Below are 18413 nucleotides of genomic sequence, written 5' to 3'. Positions count from 1 at the left end.
TTTTCATTTCCATTTCCTGTGAGTGAAATGATCTCCGCTCACAGTCACAGTCCCCTCCATTACACCTAATAAGGTGTCATATAATTTCATTCCATGCTTCACTTGTCAGAAAGGGCTTCCAATCCCACTCCAATTTTGAGTTTTAATAGATATTAGTCCTTAATGCTCTCCTCACAATTAGGCCTCCCAGTTTTGCTCTTAATGAAAATCAGATTAAGACATATAATCTAATTACAGTCCATATTAATCCACCACCCGATACACTCTGCCTACTGCTCTGCCACTCAGACCCTCTTGCCACAATCAGTTATTGAGCCTTTCACTTTGTCAGTCAGGACTCTCATACTGCATGTGGATAAGTGCTTGTGTGTGTGTGTGTATATATGTATATACATACACACAGGTTTGTATATAGAAGTAGGATTAAAAATATGACATGACTCTGTGCTCTTGAACTTTTCTGTGACACATGAAGGGTAGTAAATGTCAAAGGAAATAAAAATACGGTGAAGGAAAGAAAGTTAATCTCATAAATTAATTCAACCTACGGGATGAAATGACCCATTTAGACTTGTAATTTAGAAATTAACTTCTCTCCCTCTATCTTCAGTTTTTGTCAGTTTTATCGTGACTACATGATTTGGATGGAGCCATGAAGTAGTCTTGGACTGATAAATTCTGCGCATATCGGCGGACCTCGTTTCATGGGAGAAATGTCCTTATCAGAGGCCCTTTGATGTGCCTGAAATATCACGCCAAGGTTCAGTGTGAATGTCATGTCTGTTCGATTGCTCATTTAGTTCAGTTACGACCCGTGTTTTCATAATTACTGCCGTAATTTTTAACGTAATTAACAACAGCCTCCGTTTTTCTGACTCTATGCGAGCGGCGATACCTCATTGAGAGTTGGCGGTCAGATCCAAAACTTTATCTAAGACGAGAGGAAGAAGTCGCGAACCACAATAATTCAATCAGTTTCATCACTTCAGAGAGAAATGATTAACTCCACTAGACTGGGTTACTCAATGAAATAAATTATATGAAAAAATTGATGGGGATCTGAAGTTATCTTTAGAAAAAAAACCCCTCATCTTTGAGGCATTGCTTGCCTGTAGACTTTTTCTCATGTCTATATCTCCCTGTCTTCCTGTCCGTCTGTCTCCCATCTCAGGCTTTGAGACAGCCAGGTCTTTTGCTCTTCATGGCGCCCATGTGATCCTGGCTTGTCGAAACCTGACCCGTGCCAACAAGGCGGTGAGCCTCATTCAGGAAGAGTGGGTAAGTGACAGTCTAAGTAATCCCCTGTTTTCTTGGAGCTCTAAAAGCTGGAAAGTGTGGTTAAGTTACAACATCTTTCTCAAACAAAAACAAATCCTATAAAAAGACGCCAACAATAAACCGACTTATAGTAACTTCCTTATTGAGGTTTAGACAGAATAAGCTGTTAAACATCAGTGAGCCACACTCGTGTATTAGTGAGCATACATGGACTGGGATTTCTGTAGTGCTTTTCTGGCCTTACCAATCACTTAAAGCACTTTTTTACCAAATTTAAACCAAATTCTCACCCATTCACACACAAATCGCAGTTGCACTCCCTCCGCAATGGATACAACTTCAGCTTCAGTATCTTGGCCATGTACACTTGATATTTCAGGCTTCCCGGGATGGGGATCAAAACAGTCCGAAGCACACCAAAAAGGGCTTGTCCGTGGAAAAAAAATGGTCCCAAACCAAAAAACCTATTGTTGTTACACCGACACTACATTTTCAGACTGAGCTTAATTTTTATAAAACATTTGATGTGATATAAGCAAAGCAATTTTTTTGGGTCTCGGTATATGCAGAATATGACTAAACAGTAGATAAAACAGTAGAAATAACTAGAACAAATACTAAAATTATTTTTTTTTTAAAGTACTAAGATATAGTAAAATATAAATAACTTAATAAATGTACAATTTTGCACAATGTGTGGCAGGGAGCAGCAGGATGATGTTCAATAATACATGTTGTCATTTTCTGTGGAGTTCATACAATAATAACACTGAAACATATTTAAAGAAAATAAAACATTGAAATTTTTCGTTGACTATAAAACTTATTTTGGCTCTTCCCTTATTCTTAAGAGATTGCCTCAGTGGCTGGACCCGCATGTTTGATTTGGAACAAATTTTTACCTCTGATGTCCTTCCTGACACAGCCCCACGTATCCCGCGGATATGAGCCGCCTCCCGGTCTTGAACCATGGGTTACTTTTTGCTGTGGTTTGTGGAATGTACTGTTTTTGTGACATAATAGTTTAAAGAGTGTTTGTGTTAACTGGATGTTTTAGATTATAAAGCTCAAACAAATACGGGACAAGCATAACATTTATAATTTAGATTACTGCATAACCTACCTGTTTAGGGCTCTGCTACAAATAGAGGCCTTTTATTTTATAAGAGTGTGCTTTAAAGCAGCGGTCCCCAACCCCCGGGCCTCGGACCGGTACCGGTCCGTGAGTCGTTTGGTACCGGGCCGCGAGAGTTGAGGCTCAGGTGTGAAATGTATGGTTTTCAGGGTTTTTATCGGTTTTCAGCGTTATTTTGTTATTGTTTTTATCGTTAACTCGGTTTTCCTGGGTTTTTTCACGTGTTATGATTAAATCTTCTTTTTTTCGGTACCGGTAATAGTTTTATTTTGTTGTATTTATCCGCGACACCTTAAAGGCCGGTCCGTGAAAATAATGTCGGGCATAAACCGGTCCGTGGCGCAAAAAAGGTTGGGGACCGCTGCTTTAAAGCTTCAAACCCCGCTTCCACATTTCACAGGAGCAGTCAAATAAACTTCTGAATGAGTCTCTCTTTAAAGCAGTAGAGAGAGTGTTAAATGGAGAGAGGGAGAGGGAGAAAAAGTGAGAGGGCATCTGATAATTACCTGAGATTATTGCTCTAATATCGCTGCGCTTGTGACATGTCCCCAGATTTACGAGTGTGGGAAAATAAACAAGTGAAATGTGGGTGCTGGAGCAGAAAGAATAAGCCATTAGCACTGAGTTGATTACAGAGAGCAGGACTTGAAGAAGACGGAGAGTGGGTGCTCAGCGTAGATATGAAGAGAGAAGGAGGAAACGAGGGAGAGAGAGGAAAAGCGAGGGGGAGGGAGACAAATGCCTTTGAGCGGGAGTAGATCTGCAGTGTTTAAACTCACCAAAGTCTCTAATTGAAGTATGCCCCTGGGGCTGTCAGTGCTGCTCCACTCTGTGAAATCCAGTACTTTGACTAAATGAGTGAGGAAAAGCTCTGATCCAAGCACCAGATTTTGTTGTCAAATTGATTTTTTTTTTAAAGCTTCACACCTGCCACAGAGTTATCCATGTTAGTAAATTAACAAATGGACGCTGCCCAGGATTGCTTTTAAAGAATAAACAGCTGTGACCTATGTGCCATAAATGCTAATCTTCCTTCTTTTTTGGTTGTACATTGGCATGTAGCATATGCAGATTGTCAGCAAAATTAATGACTGAGTTAATAGGGGTTGGTATAGTTCAAATAGAGCTGGAATGGAGAATTAGCATTCCCTAAGCCCACTCTATATTTCCTTTTCAAGGAATCCCCCTTGTTATAGGCTAATGAATAAAAGTCACAATATCAGAATAAATCTTTGCTGCAAATTCCCCCCTCTGGCGACATTATTAATAGATTCAGGAGAAGAATAGAGAGGAGGATTAATCTTTAAGATGATGGATGGGCTGTGCTTACCTTCCCATGCTCCTATGTTAAGGTCATTTTGATAAGAGGGTATATTTTGGGGTCCTCTGTACAAAAGGTCATCATATCTACTTCCAGGTCCCTCTCAGAGTTCCGCTCTGGCTGCCAGGAGTGGAACTGCTGTCCCGATTGCGCAGCACCTCTGACCTCTAACTACCTGCTTACTATTACGCTGTACTTTCTCTTTCTCTGCGTGTGGGCTCGCGTTGCTGTTCAGGGGTGAGAGTGATGGCTCGCTCGCAGCGCAGGGTGGTGTGGTTCAGCGTGGCGCCGTGTACCGACAGTAGGTATAATAGTGGGGTCGCTGATGGATAATGGGGCAGGTCAGAACAGGCAGGAAGAGCAGGGTCGGAGGGCTCATCCTTCCCAGCCAATCATAATGTATTCTCCCAAGAGTGGCTCCTGAACTTCTGCTTCATATTTAACTCTTCAGTCATTAATGCTTTATGTTGTAGAGCTTGTTTGGCACTTTAGTGATTATATTGCTTGTTTTTTTCCTACTTTCTTTTTATTAGTTTTCTTTCTTTCGTTTCTTTTTTTTTTTTAAACTTTGTTATTGCTCGTTACTGTTTTCCCGATTAGACTTTAGCGGCGTCTCCTATGCAGTCCTAATCCGAGTTGAAGGTGCTGTTTTCTCTGCCTCTATTTGAGCTGTGAGGTGAAACCCCTCCAGCAGGCTCATTAGGGGAGTTTAGAGTGGCAGAGAGGGGATAAACATTTACCTTATGATTGTGTTTTACAATAAGCCTGATGCTGGTTGCCTTTATAGGGTTCAAAGGGGGCTGTCTTTACTGTGATGAAGCCACAGTAAAACCAAGGGAATAAGCAGCAGATGGGAGCTGGAGGTAGAACAGAAGGACATGGGAAGGCAGAAGGAGAAAATGCACAAGAGTTAAGCATGATAATAAAGATATGCATCAACAGTTATATTTGTGGTGCCAAAATCGTTTGAGTCATGCACACTAGTGCATGTAGACACTATGATGCCACCCACCCATTCAAACTACTCTTTTGGAGCTTTGAGTCTGGAATCTTGTTGTTGTTGTTGCTGCTTTTAAAACTGGATTTGACATTGTTGCTATAGTGAGCATACGTAATTGACAGTAATATTAAATAGGATGGTAAGTCTGATTAAAAACAAGTTTAAAAAGAATATATTTACAGAATAGACTAAACATCAATCGTCCCTCTAATTTTTAATGTGTCTGAGCGAACACACAAACTCCCTGAGCGATCCCTTGGACCACTGTGAGCGACATCAGACGTGTGCACTGTGGTCACGCCACCATCTAATCCATCCAAGTTACATGGTTTATTAAAATAATCAAATTACAGCATTTACATTTATGTTTATGTTAGACTACTTTTAATTAACTGCTTTAGCCCACTTACAATGAAAATGTAAAAAAATCTAGTCATTGACCTGTGTAGTATGTTAACACTATCCATCCATCCATCTTCATCCGCTTTATCCGAGGCTGGGTCGCGGGGGCAGCAGCCTAAGCAAAGAGGCCCAGACCTCCCTCTCCCCAGCCACCTCCTCCAGCTTATCCGGGGGAATACCAAGGCGTTCCCAGGCCAGCCGAGAGATATAATCTCTCCAGCGTGTCCTGGGTCTGCCCCGGGGCCTCCTCCCGGTGGGACATGCCTGGAACACCTCACCCAGGAGGCGCCCAGGGGGCATCCTTGTCAGATGCCCGAACCACCTCAGCTGGCTCCTTTCGATGTGGAGCAGCAGCGGCTCTACTCTGAGCCCCTCCCGGATGGCCAAACTTCTCACCCTATCTCTAAGGGAGAGGCCAGCCACCCTTCGGAGGAAGCTCATTTCTGCTGCTTGTATCCGCGATCTCGTTCTTTCGGTCACTACCCACAGCTCGTGGCCATAGGTGAGGGTAGGGACGTAGATCGACCGGTAAATTGAGAGCTTCGCTTTTACACTCAGCTCCCTCTTCACCACGACGGACCGGTGCAGCGTCTGCATTACTGCAGCTGCAGCCCCAATCCGTCTGTCGATCTCCGGCTCCCTTCTCCCATCACTCGCGAACAAGACCCCGAGATACTTGAACTCCTCCACTTGGGGCAGGAACTCATCCCCGACCCAGAGTGGGCACTCCACCCTTTTCCGGCTGAGAACCATGGCCTCAGATTTGGAGGTGCTGATTCTCATTCCCGCTGCTTCACACTCGGCTGCGAACCGTTCCAGTGCGAGCTGGAGGCCCTCACCCGATGAAGCCAACAGAACCACATCATCTGCAAAAATCAGAGATGAGATTCTGAGGCCACCAAAGCGAAAGCCCTCCGCCACTTGGCTGCGCCTAGAAATCCTGTCCATAAAAATTATGAACAGAACCGGAGACAAAGGGCAGCCCTGGCGGAGCCCATCACCCACCGGGAACGAGTCCGACTTATTGCCGGCAATGCGAACCAAGCTCTTGCAACGGTTGTATAGGGATCAAATGGCCCGTAGTAATGGGCCAGACACCCCATACTCCCGCAACACCTCCCACAGGACACCCCGAGGGACACGGTCGAATGCCTTCTCCAAGTCCACAAAACACATGTAGACTGGTTGGACAAACTCCCATGCACCCTCAAGTATCTTTGAGAGGATAAAGAGCTGGTCCAGTGTTCCGCGACCAGGACGAAAACCGCATTGTTCCTCCTGTGTTAACACTATTGGAAGTAAAAATAACTTGAACTTTTTAACTTTATATATATATATATATATATATTAGGGGTGCAACGATACACAAAATTCACGGTTCGGTTCGATACTTTGGTGTCACGGTTCGATATTTTTTCGATACAAAAAAATGTTCATGCCTTTTTAATTTGTCATTTATTAAAATTATAAATATATGTTTTAACTCAAAAGTACAGTTTTTAAATTTAACCCTAACCCTTGTGCGTGTTTTTTATTTTGACAGCGAATGCGCACCTGCGGACCACTTATGTGCAGCCCTGGTTATATAGCTCGTCATATTGCAGCCACAGAAATTCTTTTGTCCATGAAACCATAAAGCTGCACTTTCTTTTTGCCTTATAGTCTGATTTGTCATAACTTCTCCGTTTTGTGGTAAGCTTTTCTTTGGCTGTCACTTCTTCACCCTGACCTGTCTTATTTGGCTCAGCAGAACTAAAATATATATCTGTCTGTGAAGGTTCTCAGTCATCCAGGTCATCGTAGTCAAATATATATCCTGCTGCTTTTACACGCGCACTCACATAAGCTCAGCGATTCTCTGGGCGATCAACCTCTCACATGTTTAAGCTTGCTGCGGGAGATTTCACTTGTCATGTTTGCATAGTAAGCTACCAATTAATAAGACAATGTCATAGGAATTGGTGCACAAATTATCATCACTCACAGATCAGTGCTGTCATTGCAAAGTGAAAGCAAAAAAACAAGCGCAAATTCAAACGCGATTTCAATATGTCACATATTGACAGTGGCTCACCGATGCCAATGACATAATTACCCAGCTACATTTCTGAAAGAATGCAAAAGCATTGACATATATTTTTCCTTCCTACAATAGCCCGACGGGCAGGGCAGAGATAGATTTTGGTAGCCCGACTGAAAAGATCGCTAGCCCCGGGACGTCGGGCTAGCGATATTGCAAGCCCTGTATCTGATTGAGGAATCACTCATCTTTGGAAAAGAGAGTTTATTAAAGAGAAATGGCTCTTTCCAAAATAAAAGCTATACTATCCGCTTCTTCTGGGCTATATTCTCAGCAGCATATTAAACATATAAGGAGAATCATGTGCTAACAGCTGTCTAAATGACTCGGCTAAAGTTAGTAGCATGCTTGCTTGTTTTTTTTCTGCTTCCACTTGTCTTTGCACTAGGATGATGTCGGCGTAAATGTGCAGTCATATTCGTTGTGTTCCCACTAGTGCTTTCAGGTTAATCTCGTTGAAATGACCTTAACGCCACAACACGGCAAATCTCCGTTAACGAGCTACCGCCGATCGCTCCGTGCATGGGGCTAGACGGCCAACACGTTAACGAGCTAACTGCGCTAACACACTAGTTCCCACCCATGTAATTGAGCATTGCATGGCACATCCAACATACTGTTTTACTTTAGTGCATGACTCGCTTACCTTCAGGGTCATGCGTCACATGAAAACCAAAATAATTCCAAACGCCAGATCTGAATGAGGGTGGGGGAGGTCCATGTTGTAAGGAGAGCTTAACTTCTGTCTCGCTAGCTTGCCCTGCGCTCTTCCTTCTGACGATGCTGTCTGTGTTGAGCGCTCAGTGAATCTGCGTTCGACTACTCCGCCTAGGCTGCACTGTCGAGCCTAGGCGGAGTAGTCGAACGCAGATTCACTGAGCGCTCAACACAGACAGCATCGTCAGAAGGAAAGTTGATAAAATAAATTAAAAATTTTGTATTGTTCGATACATATGCGTACTGAACCGAAAGCACTGTATCGAACGGTTCAATATCGATACGAATATCGTTGCACCCCTAAAATATATATATATATATATATATATATATATATATATATATATATGCATGCTCTGACTTGGAGTATGAGTATGTGGTCTTGTAGCTGCAAAGTTTTTTTTAAATGCAGCCAATGCGCTTTTCAACAAACATTTCAAACTGTTTACAGAACAATCAGCTGTTCTGCATTAAATTTGATGCCACACAAATTATTTGTGCCACTCGAAAAAATAATTTCTGTCCACTATGAGATAAAGGAGAACAACACAAGCCTGATACCTGCAGGCTTGACAACAGGAGATGTATCACTCCTGTAAAACCTGTAACATTCAGCAGTCGCCTCATTGTTCTGACACACACAAAAAAACTTTTGACTACACTACACACTCACTTCACAAGATTTGCGCTAAACGTCTCAAATCTCTCACATCTCAAAACACCGCTGTCACTCCTAAAACTTTCCCCCGTTTCTTAACAACTAGATGCCACGTTGCCATATCATTGTTTGATTGGTCGACATGGTACTTTTTTCGATCAATAGGAAAGGGTGGGGTTTTTGGTTTCGTTTTTGCTTGCAGGTGGAGAGCGCTTTCAAGTGTTTTCCTTATAAAACGCCGTTTCTACCATTTCTTCCCGCAGTAAACATAAACAACGATAGTATTCAGGAACAAAACCAAACATTGCATATTTTTTTTATCATAACTCTGGTTTTACGTGGCCTATCAACACAAAATCCAAACTGGTATAAAGTCCACACTTTTTCCGTCAGTTGTTCCGTCTGTCCTGCTCACATCTCCAATGGTTGTACACGTTGTCATTAACGTGGCTTCACTCCACATCAGCTACGCCGCTTTGCTAGCTAAAACACCGGTGTCGGCACATAAGGACGCTGTCGTAGCCTGTCAAGACGTTGATTAGCTGCGAATGTGAATCGCATTATTGGCTGGACAATGGCTAATTACTGGCTAACACTGCAATACAGAATTGTTAAAGTATTAATTTTAATTTCAATTCAGGTTTTTTTTTTTTTTTGTGCGCAATGCAGATTTTGTGTGCGCAGAGACCGTGCCAGCAGTGCGCAATTGCGCACGTGCACAGCTTAGAGGGAACATTGCTAAACATCCACCTACTTAGAGTGTCTTTTACTATAACTGAAGGCTAAGATAACCGTCCATACTTGTCTTTCCAAGCAGAATCTCTCCTAATAATGCCTGGATGTCTGGAATAGAATATAAAATCATAAACTGAATAAACAACAAACCCAACAAAAAAAAACTATAATGTTATCACTATGGAGGAAAATGGCTTCAAACACTGACACACACACACACACACACATATATATATATATATATATATATATATATATATATATATATATATATATATAGTGCCAGGGTTTAAATATGTTTCTTCAGGTGTAAAATTTGAGATTTAATCACTGGGAATTTATTTTCTTTTGAGATTCAGCCCCAAGAGGCCGTTGGTGGAACTGCAATTTTTGGCACATCCACATTAATTTCCTAGTATTGTCATCTAAGTTTCTCCAGGGAGCCTCGTTCAGATTTTTAAGCACTGCAGCTCTTGGCCTTTGCCTGACGCTTTAACTATATGCATTCTTTTCAATAGCCTTTTACCTACCCATCTCCTATTCCCCTCACAGTGTAAAGCAGGTTAAGTTGCTGGTTAACAACCAAAGTGTTGTCTGCATACCAGAGATGTATTTTTCCTGATTGCCTTTAAATTTATGCTTATCTTTGATTCCAGCGTCTCCCTCAGAGAGCTGTAATGGACTCCCCTGAGATGTAGACCACTGCTTGGTGGGCCAACCAAGGCCCTCGGCCCCTGAGTAGAATATAACATACACACACGTGCGCCTAGGTCCTTTTTTGTAACTTCTTTCCTTTTTTTTTTAAATCTAAAATGCTCATTTCCCCCATTGCCCCTCTCTACAAAACATGCTAATGAGATGCTTTGTAAGGGCGTTAATTAGCGAGTTAGTCACTGATTGCTGTGCTTGTTTTTGTTGTGTGTGCGCGTCAGGATGGGAGGGGTTGGGGTGGTGGGGTGTTAATATGGCTGTGTGCCACTGAGGAGAGGTTCTGTCAGGGTCTGCTCTGGAACCAATTAGGCTAAAGCCTAGTGTCCACTGAGGCTGCTGGGAGAAAAAAAAGCCTGCTGCTTGCAATGTCAAACAGCAACATTAACACAGGCCAGAGAGGAAGAGCAAGACAGGCAGAGAGCTGATAAGCAGCGGTCATTTATACAGACAGGCAGACAGCCTAAAACACAGACAGTCCTTCACTGAATATGAAAATCAGGCAGAGAATGCACTCGTACCCCTCTACCCTCTACCATGGAGTGCTATCTTTGCCATTGTTATCAGTCCTTAAGATCTATAGATATATATGTATATATGCCTTTTTTTTTGCGGGCTGCTGTAGGATAAATTAAGATCCGAATCAATGGCACAGAATGTTCCTTTCCAAGCACCAGCTATTTCAGGTGGAGTAACTGAATTTTTTGTTTTTTTAACAAAGTGGAAATGGAAAATGTTTTAAAAGGCAGACAGGAAGAAGGCAGTCCAACCTTGATGTGAGTACATAATGCTGTGTTCCCATGACTTCCCGATGCACCATCTTACCGAGGCACACTGGCTTCTTCCTGCTGGTGGCTTATGATTTATAAGATAATGCCACATGTTTATGCGTCATGGCCTACATACGGCAGTATGAGGTGGCAAAGTTCTACACGAGTCCCACGTTTGTTCTAGAAATCTTCCCTGCATGACTCTGTGTGTTGGGATACATGCAGGGTTTTCAAACCCTTTGCCGTCACCCCCACTCTACCTTTAACCTGAATCACACCGGTTTGGAAATTTGTGTGCGTGCCTCCGTGTGTCCATTTGCTCAGTGCATAACCTCCTGTGTCAGTCTGACAGGCCCTGTGCCCCGCTGGCCACCATGACATGCCACGCTATAGCCCGGCTTCTCTCGTTTGGGCCAACATGAACTGACACTTGTGAAATGCTGACCTGGTCCGTCGCAGACCCTCCAGCGCCTTAGGATGCTGCTCTTTTAGTCAGTGTTCCTCACTTCTCCCCTCACTTCATCATTCCTTTATTTTCCCTTCTTTTAGAAGGGCCTCAAAAGTCCCTTCTCACTCACCTTTCAGACCCCTACCAGATTTTCCTCCTCTTTTATCTTCCTAAATGATTAAGGAAATTGCAGCCCATTTCCCAGGTCAGTGAGCAGGGCTGGAGCACTCTCTTCTGCTCCCAGAGTAACCAGTATATCATAATTAATCATTTTCAAATCCTCTATCTTGCAGATGCGAGTTCACACTGGTACACTGGTATCCCCACATCAACCTCTTCGGGGAGGATGCCGATTAAAGATGAACATATCAAGCAAAAATACTGCTCATATATATTTTCTTTTTTTTCTGGGGAGCTACAACATGTATAGATGTGTGCACTTTGCTAGTTTTACCTAATTTTGCCAAGTGGACTTTATTTTATTTTATTTTATTTTTTTTACTGAAGGAGTTCTGTGCACCTGTAGTGGTCTTCGCATTTGAAAGTTTATTCAGTTTGTAAAAAGCATGAAATCTCACCGCACAACACACGTTTTACTGGTTAGATTGTTAGCAGGGTTATTATTATACTTAGTTTAAGTTAAACTAGATATGAAAAACAAATAAAAAAAACAAACTACAACTTAAAAAAAGATGGAAACTAACTGAAACTAAACTGAATTAAAAATAAAAATTAAATAATATTAATAAGAAATACAAATTTATAACTGTGGTTGTTAACAACACGTCCTTCTACTTTTTTTGTTATTCAATGGTTAGCTTATAGGTTGTAAAGCAATATGACCACATGTTGATTTAAAAAAAGTAATGCAAAATATTTGAGGAAAAGAAGTAGTTGCAAAATATGTTTAAAAAAAAAAAAATTAAAGACAGAAATAGACAATCATGACCTTCCCAACCAGTGCCAGCAGCTGGGAGACCTAATTCCTCCAGCTTGTCCTGTCTGTCCTGGCTCTCCTCCTGCTTTTAGATGCCCAAAAGACCTCACCTGGGAAGCCCTTATGACAGATGCCCCCTCAGCTGGCTCCCTTTGATGTATAAGGCTTTACTCTGAGCTTCTCCTGAAATGCTGAGATCCTCACCGTATCTCTCAGGGTGAGCTCAGACACCTTTGGAGGAAGCTCATATCCACCACTTATTCTATCAGTCTGTATCCACAGCTCATAGCTATTCATGATGGTAGAAATGTAGATGGACCAGGAAATGAACTTTTCACCACAATCCACAGCATCTGCATCCCTGGAGATGCTGCACCAATCTGTCTGTCATCTCCTGCCCCATTCTTTCAATATGTGTGTGTAACACTGGGAGATACTCATTTTCTTTCTCATCTAGAAATGAGGCAATTTCTTCAGTGTGGGGTTTTGCTTACATATCACTGTTGGAGCTCAGATAAATCCAACGGAGATTGTTGCTGGTGATGTCAAGACTTGTACTTAAATAGCCCCTTAGGTTGTCTCCGGACCACAGCAACATTACACCTGCACCTCCCTCTGCTCATCCAATCGTCTCCTCAGGTGCATCCACTAAATCACCGAGGTAGAGGTGGTTCTCTTTTATTTCCAGGATTGTACAAATCGTTCTGTTTCTTTGCATATTAGCAGCATGAATCTGCCTCTCCAGGGAGAACTTCTCATCTCTCTTTATTTGCTTATTTGCTTGTTTTCTACTTGAGCGCTGCCTGCGAATTAGGATCCCCAGTTCCCTGCCTTTAACTACTTTCTACTCTAGCTTAAGAGCAGAAAGGATGGATTGAATGAAGGTGCACCCATGATATGTAAATTTGATGAGGAGACACCCCCCCCCCCCCCCCCCCCTTTTAACTCAAATGTATTCCCCAGCAAGTGACCACACAGGGCTAAGGAACAGCAATAAGAGTTACTGTAATATACCACTGAGGATTTCTTTGCATTACACAGGTGACGGTTCTAGTTTAGCTTGTGGGAATACTAAAGGAGGCTTTGTGTAGTAGAGACTATTAGTACAACAACCTTAAGAGTTGAATATCTTGAAGTTTTACAGTAGACCAGTGTGTGATTGTGCATCTTTGCAATACGCTCCTCAGGTTCAGTATGTATGTGCCCTCACATGAACAGTGCACACACACACACATTTGCATGGTGTGTATTTAAATGCTTAATTATGCATTTTGCATAGCTTTGGGACATGCATCACTCTTCCCAGACTGCTAATAAAGTGACCAGGGAGATGGGGAACCTAAATGAATCCTAAAGTGCCTGGCTTGCATTCCTCACTCTCTCCCTCTCTCTCCCTCAGCGCTCTGCTTAGTTATTCCAGCCCACCGTGAAAAGCTGTGTGCCGCTCAGCTCTGTTCCTCCTTATGTCTGTCTGCCGTAGCCAGGTGCTCTGTCTCCTGAAGAGGTGTGGCCTGCTCCTAATTGCCTGGACCACAGTGAACTATGGGCAAATGCTTTGTGTGAGGGAGCACCATGGAGGAATAATTTTGAATAAATCACGTAGTTAGCCGGTTGATATTTTCTGCTAAATAAGCACTTCAGCGGGCGTCTCACAAGGAGGTGTGAGCGTTAGAATGATGGGTCACTTGCCATAGGTCATGTTGGGGAGGATTTAAATGATTTAAATGATGTCACTGCCACTGAAGGGGACGGGTTCAGGAAGGATGTGTAAGGCAGCACCTCTTTGTTGTTTGAACCTGACAGATTTTCATCCTTCTCTCTTTCACTTTTCCCTCTGAAGGAGGACCCATTGCCCTGGGATGAGGGCTTCTTATGATGAGAGAGGTGAGAGGTTGCCTGGATCTCTTTCCCTCTTTCTCTCTCTCTCTTTTTCTGTCTGCCAGCAGAGAATGTTATTATTGAAGTCTGAGAAGTGCTGACCACAGAGAGACACGTCCAGCACACACTCTGTTTTAAATCAAGAGATGAGCCAATTGTAATAGACTGCAGTCAAATAGACCGAGGCTTAGTTGACGTCTGCCAAACAAGCAAGCATAGTAATGTCGAGTGCAGGAGCCATCTGGCAACGGCCTGTAACATTTATCTGCCATTACCCTGAGCTTTTTTAGCATTTTAGCACAGTTTGAAATTAGCATAGGCTCTCAGATCCCGAGATAAAGTTCATAGGCGATGCAGTAGGCTAATTACATGTAATTCTGTGTTTGATGTCTCTGTGAGATTGAAATTGTCGGATGCTGTCTCTTGTCATCATGAGATGGGAACCTAATGAGTGTATTCTGTGCCCTACAATGTCTGGTTGCATTTCGCATATGAGACAGAGGAGGGGGTGAAAACGGAGAAGAAGGAGATTGTAAATGTTAGTAGCGTGTGTCGGTTGAGAAGGACATTGGGATTTGTTCACTAATGAACAGACAAGTGTGTCATAACACGTCAACTGCTGGGATATCCGACTGTTCTGATGCTGTAAGTTACAAATTTCAAAGTCAGGCTGGTCGTCCATCTCCACTTTCCACAAAGCACTCCGAAATAAAAGGATGACGTTATTACAGCTGGATGAGACTGGAACCTTTTAAAGATGTGCCTTTAAAAAGCAATACATACCTGCAGCTCTGTTATTTAATTTCTCCACAGTCAATATATGCAGTTGGATTTTGATGCTGAACTCTGCGTGTCATCTTTTTTGACTGTGCAAAGTGTTTTCTGCTTATATGGTTGTGTTTATAGGGTATATTCTGCAGTCTGGTCTCATGGAATGATACCAGTGAACTGCTTCAGGCATCCGAATAATCCTGCCCCAGGCACAGCTATCATTATTTTCTGGGAAGTTGTTTGTGTGCATGTGTGCATGTGCACATGTAAGTATGTATGTCTGCGTGTTTGTATGTGCTGTGACACGGAGTTAACACTGGTTTACAGCTTAATCAGTCTGTGTAACTGGATGCATATTTATCAGAGAGAAAATTCATGCTCAAAGAATTAGACCTTAGCCCATACATCATTATCAAACACACACCCACCCACACATGCATGCCCTTCAACACATACACAGACACACACACAGATCCACATTTCATTAGAGAGGCAGATTCAGGCAGCAGTAGATTAAAAACAACGTGTGTTTTTACAGGTCCATAAATCAAGCGCGGGACGAGGGGGATTCATTTAGAGAACACCAGAGTTGTGGCGTAGTTGCCCTCACGTGACTAATGCTCAGCTGCGATACTTTGATACACTGCCTTTTTATTAGTTTCATTCTCTCTTGCCCCATATCAACGATTATCTCTCAGCTCACATCTGACTCGTGGTCTACGTTATATGTTGAGTTCATTTTGGTGAGGAAAGAGCCAACATTGTGACGCACGATTATGCCTACATACGTGCGTGTGATTAGGCCTACACTACAGCTTTACCAGATTAATTGTATGGCATTGTTTGTGTGCTGTTCACTGGAAAAAGTCAGGTTATGTCCTTTGCTCTCTGCATCCAATGGGAATGTTAGATGATTAGCATCTAACATTTGGACTGCTCAGACTTACCTCTGTTTAAAAAAAAAAGTTATTAGTGATGCTCTGCAATAAAGGTAACACCCACACATTCACCACCGCTTCATCTGTCATACAGCTATTGTCTCAGCCACGCTGAGGCTTAGCTGTTTGGTCATGTGTGTCTGTGTTTGTGGGTGTGTAGCCCTGATTTTCAGCATGAGTCTGACACACGGGGAGCTAGTGTAATTTCCCCCTGCACTAAAACCCCCAACAAGTGGCACCAGGGGAGAGAGGAGCATATTACAAGTTCAAGCGGCTATGCTTTCCTTTACCTCAGAGAACTACAAGCGCCCCTGACCTGTGACCAGGCATAGCCTGTGTGTGTGTTTGTCTGTCTGTGTGTGTGTGTGTGTGCGTTTGTACGTTGAGGGAGGCTCAAAGGTGTCTGAGCTACCTTGCTGTTCTTTCAAAGTGTAAAGCATTTATTAGGGTCCAGACCTGTTTGGGGGGCCGCAGGGCAATATTATTTCATGTGTTCCAATTGAGGTGTGTGTGTGTGTGTGTGAGAAAGAGAGAGTGTGTTTTCTGTGCAACTTTTTAGATAACCAGCTCTATATAGGAGGAGGCTAGAAGGTGAACAGGTTTGGTAAATATATCAAATAACTCTGTAATAAAAACCCGCTGTAAACCAGTGAACACAGTTTGACCTTTGAACTCCAGCTCGTCGGTCACAGTGCTATATGTAGACCACATGAAGCTCTGCTGATTAATTCTGCTGTGGACCATGAGGAGGAAGTATGTGTCTCAGACTTTGGCTTGAAACTTTTCTGTTCCATCTAATAAAGTGTATTAAGGAAACTGTGAAACCTTTCTCCCAAATAGTGGTGATCCATTTATAACTCAGAGACTACAGTAAAATTAACCACTATGTGTCACGGTAGGTTAATTTAAGTAAATTGAAGAAGACTCAATGAGAATGGCGACCATCTAAAAAGTGGAAATCGGGACATTCCTCTTCTCAAGTCTTTAAACCAGAAGTTTGTCTATGCATGAGTTATGATACAAAAAGAACCCATGAGATTCAGGTTAATTCAATTCAATTCAATTCAATTTTATTTATATAGCGCCAAATCACAACAAAAGTCGCCTCAAGGCGCTTCACAGGTTACTGTAGTCTCTAGTGATTGAGGGTGGTGACATATAACCAGAGTCTCCTGACTGAGACTTTTGTGTTTTATTTCAGCCTCTAAAACAAAAACCAGCTCTAAATCTGCTTTGCCGATCTGTAGGGCTGCTGGCACCAGCCACCACTCCAAACCTCCCGAGGAACTTTTTGTTGTTGTTGTTGTTTTATGATGCAGACTTGGTATATTAACAGATTACCTGACAGCACAGCATAATGTGCTCTTAAGTCATTTAACATATTTCTGTGAGATCAGGCTGGTTGGAAAACTAGAAATGTGAAAGTCTGCTTTTGTCTCGCTTCATCTGATGTAACTTTGTGTTAAATCTTTCTTTAGGGTCATTGTGAGCTGCACGTGAGCTGTGCTAGAACAGCTGTAACTTCTGTCTAATTTAGCTTCTCATCTTCTGCTACAGGACATAATGATATGACAGCCCTTTGTCATTCCTACAGGTCTGTTTGTGGGAGCGAACGGTGAGTAGAGATAATTGCTGCCTCTCGTTTATCCTGTGAAGGGCACTTCTACATTTTAACCCAATTGCAACTCAATGGATATATAACTCAAGTGTGAGTGTAGGGGCCATGTGTACTTGGATATTTCCTTGGATCAGTTTGCTCCATTAATTTTTTGGAAACCAAATCTCTATTAGGGCTTGAATGAATGATCAACAAGAGCCAACTAGGGCAGTGTAGAAGACTGGACTTATGTGCAAAGGGAGGGAAAAAGTCATGAAAGTAAAGGGAAGAGAGGAAGATGGGGTGAAGAAAGGGAAGCATGGAGGAGTGAGGTGTGGTTACGTGGGGGTAGGGTGCAAGGATGCTCATCTATTACATCGCACAGGAGCCCAGGGGTCAGCTTCAGCAAGACGGATTCAGAGCTATTGGGTTTGGACTCCATCTCCCATAAATCCTGGCACGTGATGCTGATGGATGTGGGCCATAAAGCCTCCCGCGCTGACATGTGGAGAGCAACATGGGAGAACCATGGGAAAAAGTGAGTGCTCCAGGTTAATGTCAGCGAAGCCTGGGAGTGAAGAGGGGATGATGGAGAGAAAGAAAGACCTGGGCAGCGAGAGATCAGAGGTGTAGAGAGGGAGATTGAGAAGAATGAGCAGAAAAAGCCGAGCGTTTGTGGGAACACTGTAACAGAATTTGCTGTGGCATTTGCAGTAATTCAGCTGTCATCATACGGGTTTAAAGCCACGTTGCTTGGAGTGCAGTGGATCGCTCGACAGTGTTTGTATGAGAGAGGAAAAAACATTCACTACTGTGTGACTATAACAGCATTTAGCAGAAGTAGATTTGTATTATGTGCATTTATTGTTATTATTTGCTTTTATGGTGCCTGACGCTTTACCAAGATGAATATAACTCATTAAAAAAAGCAATAGAATTATAATAGACTCAACTACAGGAACTGCCGACCTGGCTAGACAGGAAATGGAGACATGTATACTTCCTCATTAACAGAACCCCGTTTGGGCCATAAACCACCA

General features: G+C 42.7%; 1 protein-coding gene across 1 annotated transcript in view; it reads left to right on the top strand.

The window, feature by feature from the left end:
• wwox (WW domain containing oxidoreductase) overlaps positions 1-18413 on the top strand; it is a 142235-nt gene that overhangs the window by 11375 nt on the left and 112447 nt on the right. The window contains exon 5 of the mRNA XM_082540323.1: positions 1172-1278. Within this exon, the coding sequence (XP_082396449.1) occupies positions 1172-1278 (107 nt within the window). The remainder of the gene's footprint in view (positions 1-1171; positions 1279-18413) is intronic.

Source organism: Aulonocara stuartgranti, assembly GCF_965226115.1.
Source record: "Aulonocara stuartgranti genome assembly, chromosome: 7".
In the NCBI taxonomy this organism is placed as follows: domain Eukaryota; kingdom Metazoa; phylum Chordata; class Actinopteri; order Cichliformes; family Cichlidae; genus Aulonocara; species Aulonocara stuartgranti.
Note: the sequence above shows the minus strand (reverse complement) of the source record. Positions and strands in the feature narration are given on the sequence as shown.